At 29.6% G+C, this 9899-nt stretch overlaps 2 protein-coding genes across 3 annotated transcripts; both read left to right on the top strand.

The window, feature by feature from the left end:
* The first annotated feature begins 2250 nt into the window (after window positions 1-2250).
* Window positions 2251-6270, top strand: LOC143182974 (uncharacterized). Its single transcript, XM_076384316.1, has 6 exons — window positions 2251-2509; window positions 3678-3871; window positions 4366-4528; window positions 4708-4856; window positions 4946-5299; window positions 5375-6270. The coding sequence occupies exons 1-6, from the start codon at window positions 2449-2451 to the stop codon at window positions 5516-5518; spliced, it is 1065 nt and encodes a 354-aa protein (XP_076240431.1). The 5' UTR covers window positions 2251-2448; the 3' UTR covers window positions 5519-6270.
* Window positions 6271-6463: 193 nt separating this feature from the next.
* On the top strand, window positions 6464-9344 carry LOC143183100 (prostatic acid phosphatase). Of its 2 annotated transcripts, XM_076384524.1 has the most exons (8): window positions 6464-6791; window positions 6877-7072; window positions 7350-7448; window positions 7881-8303; window positions 8376-8499; window positions 8579-8790; window positions 8857-9037; window positions 9127-9344. In XM_076384524.1, exons 2-8 carry the CDS (start codon window positions 6974-6976, stop codon window positions 9249-9251), a joined length of 1263 nt encoding a protein of 420 aa, XP_076240639.1. In that variant the 5' UTR covers window positions 6464-6791; window positions 6877-6973; the 3' UTR covers window positions 9252-9344. The 2 variants fall into 2 exon arrangements, with proteins under 2 accessions (XP_076240639.1, XP_076240640.1); XM_076384525.1 differs by having other exon boundaries at window positions 6464-7072.
* The last annotated feature ends 555 nt before the right edge of the window (window positions 9345-9899 follow it).

The following is a 9899-nucleotide window of genomic DNA, read 5'->3' as shown; positions in this document are numbered from 1 at the left end:
CATAATTTGGTGTTAATACATTTTTTAATAAATGGAGATACACATTTCTTAATACATCGATTGATGCTTCTGTATGTTAGCGTCAACGTATTTTTAAGAGAAAGTTTGGGACGAATAGCCGAACGATGACGGGTCTTTGATGAATTTATGACAGGGTCTTAGTTTACGAAAGGCTGTTTGAGGGTGCATGAGACTAAACAGTCCCGTCGGCGACCGATGGCTGATGGCTACGTTGGGCCTCCCAGCTATCGGGTGTTGTATGACTGTTTAGAAGAAGAGCGAGTGTTTGGAGAAGGCAAGCGGCCCGACGCCGTATTGCTAAAGAGTAAGGATATTGTTCCTAAAGGATCTGGCCACGGGGTGGGGAAGGCTATGCCTTTTGGTAAGAGGACTGTGACGAACCCCACGGCACTTACCCCAGAACCTCGACGGAAATAACTTGGGTTTTCTAACATGTCTTATATTTTTTTTTAAAGAACATAGTATTTTGTTCTACGAAGTAATAGAGAATAATGAAACGAATTTAATCATAACTATCAACTATACAGGGTGTTCGATAACAGGTGTCAAAAATTATAAAAAATAATTCTATGTGCCAAAATAAGAGGAAAATCAAGGATATTGAAATTGCGTTGGAGGTATCGTTTCCAAGTTATTAGTGTGGAAAAACTACCTAAAGTACACGTAAAGTCTGTCTGACTTGAGAACTTATTTTACTGATATCGCTGCGACTAACCTACTAATGCACGCCGGCAGTAGAAGAAGTCTCAAGTCAGGCACTTTTATGGCACATTTTAGGTATAATTTTCACAATTACTAACTCAGAAACAAAGCCTTGAAAGCATTTTCGTGATTTTCAATATTCGTTTTATTATGTACAATAACTCCTTAAAATTTTTGACACTTGTTATCAAACATTCTGTATACTACTACATAGATAATTTTATCTTACATGCGATAGTTATATCAGTTATTTTTTACAATGTATTCCATACTAACGTTCGTGTAAAGTTAGTTGTCTTATTGCGTAAATTTTTCAATAAAGTCACAAACGGATGAAAAAATATAATTTTTAAATTATAATATTTTTTATCATGAATGGTTTAGTACTTTTTTGCAGCAAAGGACGAGTTGCATCAAATGATGTACTAAGAAATATAAAGCTGACTGTCATATTTCCCTTTTCCTCATCAAATAAAAAAAATTATTGACACCAGATTAGTTCTATCTCAAAACCAAGTAAACACTGTCTAACAAATTTTTATCTATCGTCAATAGCAAGCGAGTTATTGAGGTGGTTTGTCTTAATCAATTATATACAATTTTTCAAAAAATTACCTATTTAAGTAATAAGGTGCTATTGTTTATGTTTACTGTAGCAGACAGACCAGAATTAAAGGGAGGGGGTGGCTGGGGCGGGGGAGCTATAGCATTAGGCCTCACTCTTTAAAGAACCTTATTTTTTCATATTATGTACTAAAATAAATTTTTGCAAAAACTTAAAAAAAAATACAGTTTACTTTGAACCAAAGATTGAAAACAGTTATCCTTTATCAAATTCTCTCAAAAGTAGGGAATGTTCTAGTACATTTATTAAACCCAACGCCTGTGTTTTTTATATCAAGAGCGTCATTACCTACCCCAGGCCACACAAAATAAATCTTAATTCGGTACTGGAAACAGATTATAATAAATTCTATAGTATTTTGTTTAAATTCCTGTTGTGACGTTTGTCAAAATTTCGTACGAGGTAACAAATTATATGCATACACATATCTGCGAAAATAAATGATGTATAAAGATACATTAATGACGGATCATTTTTTGATAAAATTTTAATATTCACTATAATAAAACTAGTTTACTTCTAAGTACAGAAATATTTAATTCAATTTGTGATAGTATTATTGCCGATTAAACGGCTACAACTTTCAAATTATTTAAAAATTGTGTCATTTTCTTTTAGTCTCACTTATAATACACGTTAACCGATCTCAGAAATACGGATATTAATATGTTAACACATCTCAACTAGTAACAAGCTGTGAGATTTCAGCAAGTAATGACTGTAACAACAAGCCGTGACTAGTTAGTTCAATTTTAAAGAAAATTCATTGACTGGATTCTGAAAACAGTCAGTGGTACAGTACGAGAGAGAAGGGGTTAAACTTTAGACTTCATCATTCAATACGCATGCGCATAGTGAATGTATAATCACTGAACAGACGATCGCCAGTCATCAAACGGTGATCTGTCATTTCCTTACGCTGCGTTTGTATTGAATTGTTCATTTAATCTAAAAGTTGCTGATACATTTCCTGTGTCACAACTTTTCCCATTCGACAATACATTGATCTAATTTACTAAAAGTGACTGATTTAAAACAGAGCGAAATATCGTGGAAACGAAATAGGTGTGAATATCTGTTTTAGGACCAGAGATCCTACCATGACGACGGAGGAGAAATTTAACGCGGCTGTTAATGTGATCAGGAGTTTACCAAAAAATGGTAAATATTTCAACTGATTGACATGGACTCATGCAAATCACGCTACGTCGCGTTGTCGTACACTGTTTCACAGAAATTAAATCTCCTCCATTGACTTCCACTGTGCGTCACCGCATCTACAATGCAAAATACTTTCGTTTTTCTTTAGCAGTAATCATAGCATGTGTACGCTAGTCTGACTATATTTTTCTTAAAATTCTTTTTATTTGCATGAAACTTATACGAGCTAGGTTTTCCTCCTATTAGTGATTCCTAAACATGCTTAATAGTTATTTAACATTTCATATCACGATGCATCAATAGTCGTGAAGTAATCCCGGACAAAGTTCGCGTCTGACTTGACAAAATATTTATCTTTACCATCCATTGAAAGACGACAATGAATTAAATCCAATATCCTCCTTTCTCTAGTTGTCACTATCATATTCCTTTTTCTTTTGAAAAGGATTAATTTTCGATAATTATAAGTATTGGCAAAATTATTAGAAATATTAATAGGGAAGAATCTAACTTTTAATATTGATGTATTTAGAAATGTAGATGTGTTTACTTTATAAAGGCTACTGTTTACAGCATGCAATTTTTGAATACACACTTTTGTGTGTGTCTTTTTTTATATATACCAAAAATTGAATGTTGTAGAGCTCAAGAACAGTTTTTTTAATTTTATGTTAGTAGTTATACATCTGGTTTTTATATTCATAGATGAATATGCACTTTCCATTTATTATGAGTCTATGTGTGAGTATTCCCATTTCACTTTCTAATAGACCAAGAATGGATGAATTGCATAGTGTTTAAAACTAGAACATTCCTTCTGGATGATTGTAACTGTCTCGAATTTTTATAAGATATGCTATTATCTTCTCTCAATTTCTTAATAATGTCAGATTCTTGTAAATCTTTTTATTATTGAAAGAATATTTGAATTAATTTAAAAAATGCTGGAAACCATTAACGTATTACCATCGATTATATACTTAAGTTTCCTATATAAAGCTACAGATTGAGACATTGGTATGATAATATATGCATGATATTTACTTACTGGTTGCTTGACCAGAGGTCATATGATAACTTTTAAGTACAAAAACTACTTAAAAAATAATAAATAACATATTTTCTCTATAATTTTTAATGATATTTGATATTTATTGATGTATTTTAGGAGCATATCAACCTAGCAATGAAATTATGCTACGTTTTTATGCATATTATAAACAAGCAACAGAGGGACCATGTCAACAGCCAAAGCCTGCTTTCTGGGAAGTAATTAAGAAAGCAAAATGGGATGCTTGGACACGTTTAGGCAACATGAGTAAAACAGAAGCTATGAATAATTATGTGGAAGAATTAAAAAAGGTTAATTTTTTAGATATATATACAAGGTGTTCCTAAAATGAGAGAATAAAATAAGTGTACTTTACTCATCATAATAATGAAGAAATATCGTATTAACATGGGTCTGCAAATGCTCTATTTCTGGGAGATGACATTCCAAAATTTCATTTTAACAGAGATGTTTAAATGTTCATAATTAGATATGATTTCAAACTAATTAAAATTTAAATCTTTATAAATGAATCGTTGAAGTTTGTTAAATTGTTTGAAATAACACAAAGAGTTTTATATATATTTAACAAATCATGAAATAATACTAATATGAAAAACTTTAAAAATACTATACATAAAAAAAGTAGCATTTGTCAATCCATAATTTCTGTTTATTATTATTATCGTAAGTAAGTACATTAATAAAGTTTGAGCCCTTATATTAGGAATACTCTGTATAGACATAACATTATTTATAATTTTACGTTTAGGAATTATTTAAAAATGGGATTATATTTTTACAGATTGTAGAAACAATGTCATATACAGATAAAGTAGCTACTTTTCTTGGTAGTTTGGATACGTTTTATGAAAGCGTTCCACAAGAAGATTTAGAATTACTCGTTGGTCCTGTCTTAGAACGCATGCGTTCACAACCTGACTGCCCATTATCTGCTTCACCTTTAGGTATAGACTTGTAATATTTTTTGTTACAATATGAATATGATAAAATTTCTTAAAGGTATTTCTTAAATGTATTTCCTACACTTTAGTTTTATTTTAAATATCCAAACAACCAATGAAATTTAACTTTTTCAATATTTTATATACATTTTTAAGTTTTATATTAATTACTTTCTGTATAGTATCAAGGGAAACATCACCACACAGAGTTTGCAACATGACACGACATATTGCAAGTAGTTTAGAAACTAGTCCAGCTAGTAGCAATAGTACGAGTCCATTACCACCAGATACTGATGGGGAAGAAGAAGAATTTATAGATACCGTCGAAGTAAGCTGCTGGTACTATGAAAAATGTACAATGTACAGTAAATTCTTATTTTCAATTTTACTTAACTGAAACTGATTTTGTATTCATAGTCCGCTCCAGAACGAATACAGAAGGATGTAATAAAAACTTCTACTACTACTCAAAAAATGTCAAATGGGTTGAATGTTATTACAGATGAAATTAGCGAATCAATAGTTCCAAAGGAGAATATTGTGGAAGTAACTAATGGGTATGCAAATACAAATGGTTGTTTAAAAACATCAACAGAAGGTAAACAACACGAGAGTAACAGACAACGGACTAGAAAAGATGAAAAATTCAATGCCGAGTTTTTTAATCAAATAACTACAACTATGCAAAATTTACAACGAGATCTGGATAGAATAACGGCTAGAGTACGAAGTTTAGAAGGTCAAGCGCTGCAAGCATTGGCTCCACAAACGGTAAAAATTATTTGCAATCAATTTTTTATTTCACATATTAACATACTTGACCAGTGAAATGTATGATTTGTTTAGAAGCAGCCTATGGCAACTTGGTATCCTAAATGGTGGCCTTTACCAGAATGTTCACCGCGATTATTTGCCATATTAATTCTTTGGCCGTTTGTAGCACAATTTCTTATTTCTGTTACGAAACGTTATCGTCAACGAAGACTGTGATTCGAATGTTATTGTTATCCTGTTCAATATGTATTCCATTATTTTATCATTAGATAATGGTACATGCAACTGATGCAACTAATACAGAGATTTTTAGGTATCAGCATGTTGAATCATTTTCCATAAATTACTGTTGAAATTTATATTCTACAAAAATTACGAACAAAGCGAGATCCCCTTTTCGCACATATTATAAGTACAGTCAAGTAATAAAATGTGTAAAGATCTTAAATTCGTTCTATTAGCTGTTTGCATACGACCGTATGTGCAATAACGTGTACAGAAAGAGTTATTTATTTTAAAGATCAAGAGCGTCGGGAAGTTTAATTAGTCCGTATGTTTACATAATTGTTAAAGACAGGTGAATTAATTTGGTATTTAAGGTGATTTATATGTATTCATATATTGTAATATAGAAGCAAAGATTATATACAAATTTTATATTGTGAATCAGGTTAAAGGTATACAATAGAATCTATTACTGCGTGCAATCCTTTTTTAAAAATAATTGTAATTTCTATTTAGGACGGTATTATTACTGTTTTCTATTACGTAGTATAATTCTTTTTCATAATTTTCAGTTAAAGGTAAATGTGTTATGAAACTTATGTACAAACAGTGTAAAAAATATACAGTTTCCAATTATACACTATAATACTGTTTATCATTTGTAATTATTTTTTATAAGAATAAGTTAAAATGCAATTGACAATTACCAATTACTTTGTATAATTTAAATAAAATATTTTAAAACATTATATTGTACATATTTTTTCATGAACTTTTATTCCTAGCATTAAAATTTAATATTATCTTGTAAATAAGGTACCATCAAAAAACATTAAATCGATTTTCAGAGTCAATGAACTAACTTTGAACTTTTTCGTTATAATATGACTGCAAAATTAGAGTTATTAATACGCATACAATCGCCTTTTTAAATTCCAGTGCTTTGTTCGATAAGTAAACAACAGATAAAAATATGCAGAAATTCGTAATTAAGCTGTTATCGTGACGGCAATGTCTTGATCATTTTATCAGGATCTAAAGTTTAAAGAGTATAGCCAATGTGTAAGATAGTGTATTTGTATGCGAAAGATTGTTAAGATGAGTACCACTGGGGAAGTGAGTAACCCTACCCTATCTCATACGAGTCAAGAATGGTAGGGAACCGATATTGGTGACAACAAAGCGTCAGGATGAATTTCGCAACAGTAGGACATTTAAAAGCCTCTGGTGGCTTTAATTCGAGCACAGCTTTGCTATGTAACATGTATTAACGCATTTGTTGAAATCATAATATAATTTCGTCTATCAGACGAAATTATCGTTAAAATTATCGTTATCGTATTCCACAGGTTGCGGTAATCAATAGATCGATGTTTTCTTTTATTTCCACGTGAAGCGTCTTCATGAGAGGAAAAGGAATCTAAGGTAAATCAACAATTTCGGAAAATGAATACAAACCTGCTTATCTTAGTCCTAGGATTTTCCATTTTGCATCTGTCAGATGCACAGGATACAAATTTGGGAACCGTTGTCTTTGCAAATATCGTAAGTTCGTTAAACTTGTGTTCTATCCTGAAAGCAAATATAAAAAAATTGTTAAATAATGTATCAGATTTAAATAGTAATTTGATTAAAAAAATTTAATATTCATGAGATTCTCATAAATCATTAAATTTCATCAATCATTAAAAATGTTTCTTTGTTATACATAATTATGTTGCTGTTATCTGCATGTTTCTGTTAGCTATATTGTTCAGTGTCATAGATGGTAGACTATGTAAATTTGAGTGAACAGGATAAGTTATTGTTCTTTATTTTACAGTTATACAGGCATGGAGATAGGACTCCTATAGGAGCTTATCCTAATGATCCTTATAATAATGAAAGTATTTGGCCTGTTCCATATGGTCAGTTAACAAATGTAAGTAATCATTAATTACTATGTGTATATTTTAACAATTAACAACTATAAAGTTTAATTTAATAGTATCGTCCTTGTTTATAATAGATTTAAATCATTTAAGTATTATATTCAAATCATTATGTTCATCTTATAAATTGTGTTCATATTTTGCACAAAAGATGTCAAGAAATTACTTAATACTCTTTAAATTATACAATAAATTCTATGACTATTATACATATTAAACAAAGTTTTGCTGTAGCAAAAATTTTTAAATAGCTAACTGAATATAGAATCTTTTGTTATACAAGTTATAAGTAGAATTTTATTCTTGAAAAATAAACATTTCTTTAAAACAAAATAAATTTCTAACAATTAAAAAGTTTTGTTTAGTTTTCGAATTGGGTAATACTATAATGCCTATTAATATATGTATTATATGGTACATAGCTGGGAAAACATCAACATTTATTGCTTGGTCGTTGGGTCCGCAAACGTTATTCACACCTTCTAAGCTACCTGTATTCTCCACATGATATCTATGTACAAAGTACCGATGTAGATCGTACTTTAATGTCAGCAGAATCACATTTAGCTGGCTTATACCCACCAAGTGGCAATCAAGTATGGGACAGTATTAAATGGATGCCTATTCCAGTACATACTATTCCTGAAGATAAAGATAATGTATTGGCTGCTAAGAAATACTGCCCTGCATACAATTATGAATTAGAAAAAGTTCTTAATTCACCAGAAATGAAATACATAAATAAAGAAAATGAAAAATTGTATGCATATTTGACAAAGATGACAGGAAACAAAATTTCATCTTTAAGATCTATTCAACAGCTTTATGATATATTATTTATTGAGGTAAGATTTTATTAATTAGTGTTTATTAAATTATTTTCTTAAAAGTTTCATATGATGAAATATTTTGTACAGGATCTTTATAACAAAACTTTACCAGAATGGACTAAATCAGTATTTCCTGAAAAAATGAAACCCATAGCTGCAAAAAGTTTTACAACTAATGCCTACAATAAAATGCTTCAAAGATTAAAATCAGGTAAGAAATTAATACAGCATATCTAATGCATTTAAATTCTTGTATGTTACATATTTATAATTTCAAAATATAATAACAGGATTGCTACTTGGAGAAATGATTAATCATATGGAGAAAAAATCTAAGAATGCTTTAGTGCCAGATAGGAAAGTATGGATGTATAGTGCTCATGATGAAACTTTAGCCAATATGTTAATGACTTTGAATGTATTTGAACCTCATTGTCCACCATATACGGCTACGTTACTTGTCGAATTAAGAATAAATTTAAAAAATCAGTATTTTGTAACGGTAAGAATTTCAAATATTTGAGACTTAAGTAACATTATTAATCTATAAGTTATATATTTGTTACAGCTTTCTTATAAAAATAGTAGCGAAGAACCATTACTTTTAACACTGCCAGGCTGTATGCCATTATGTCCATTAAATCAGTTTATTGCATTAACAAAAGACATTGTACCAGTAAATTGGGAAAAAGAATGTGCAATGCAACGCGAAGAATTTGGATACAATATAAATACCACAGCAGTTATTGGTAACTTTCTGGTGTATTAGAAACTTAATTTTCGATTTTTATGATTTTAATTATGAAGGTCATAACAACAAGCCTTCTGTTTCTTTCAGCAATATTGACGTCTTCAATCCTAATGTTGGTACTATTAGTTTTATCTGTAATTGGCTTCATTTATTGGCATTATAAACGAGAACATAATCAGTATTATCTTCGTCTAAGGACAGATCCTATATAATCAATGTAGTATTTTTGAAAATCCATTACATTAGATTGATGTCTTTATAATTAAACGATTAGAATTAACTAATCAGATTTATAAAATATATAAATAAATTAATAAACAATAATTGTGTACATGTCATATTCTTAAATATTTGAAACAAAGTTGTTTCATAATTTCTGAAAAAATTTTTAATAACTTGAAAAGGTATTAGATTCCTATAATAATTTTTATAATTATTAAATGCTGTGTTACTTAAATTGATTTTTAAAAATGTGTAACAAAATTGTCTGTGATGTGGCGTAAAAATATATAAGTAGTATAAAAACATTGAAGTATTATATATGATAATTATACAGGGTGTACAGCGTAACGGTATCTACTTTTTTTGGACCGTATCAAATAATTTTGCAGAAAAAATTTATACATAAAATTAAAAATTTGCAGTAACTCTGACTTCCGAAATATTTTTTATATAAAAAAAATAAATCACCTTAATTTTTTTCAATAAAACCATATATTTTTTAACACATGTCGCAACTCATTCGTTATAAAAAACTCTTAAATTATTTTGCTGAGAAAGCATTATTTTGAGAGATATGTTAATTTGAATATTGTTCGGCTAAATAGAGTTTATATGCGAGTGATCGAAAGCTGATAAAT

Source organism: Calliopsis andreniformis, chromosome 9 (genome assembly GCF_051401765.1).
Source record: "Calliopsis andreniformis isolate RMS-2024a chromosome 9, iyCalAndr_principal, whole genome shotgun sequence".
Taxonomy (NCBI): Eukaryota; Metazoa; Arthropoda; class Insecta; order Hymenoptera; family Andrenidae; genus Calliopsis; species Calliopsis andreniformis.
The sequence above is the reverse complement of the archived record's forward strand: the minus strand, read 5'-3'. Positions and strand labels throughout refer to the sequence as shown.

What these genes read in the sequence shown, in the direction of transcription:
- LOC143183100 (XM_076384524.1), top strand. Translation starts at nt 6,974, where the DNA reads ATGAATACAAACCTGCTTATCTTAGTCCTAGGATTTTCCATTTTGCAT. An exon ending in CATATGGTCAGTTAACAAAT is followed by an intron (nt 7,449 to 7,880) that starts GTAAGTAATCAT and finishes TATGGTACATAG; the next exon opens with CTGGGAAAACATCAACATTT. An exon ending in ATGATATATTATTTATTGAG is followed by an intron (nt 8,304 to 8,375) that starts GTAAGATTTTAT and finishes TATTTTGTACAG; the next exon opens with GATCTTTATAACAAAACTTT.
- LOC143182974 (XM_076384316.1), top strand. Translation starts at nt 2,449, where the DNA reads ATGACGACGGAGGAGAAATTTAACGCGGCTGTTAATGTGATCAGGAGT. An exon ending in ATGTGGAAGAATTAAAAAAG is followed by an intron (nt 3,872 to 4,365) that starts GTTAATTTTTTA and finishes ATATTTTTACAG; the next exon opens with ATTGTAGAAACAATGTCATA. An exon ending in ATTATCTGCTTCACCTTTAG is followed by an intron (nt 4,529 to 4,707) that starts GTATAGACTTGT and finishes CTTTCTGTATAG; the next exon opens with TATCAAGGGAAACATCACCA.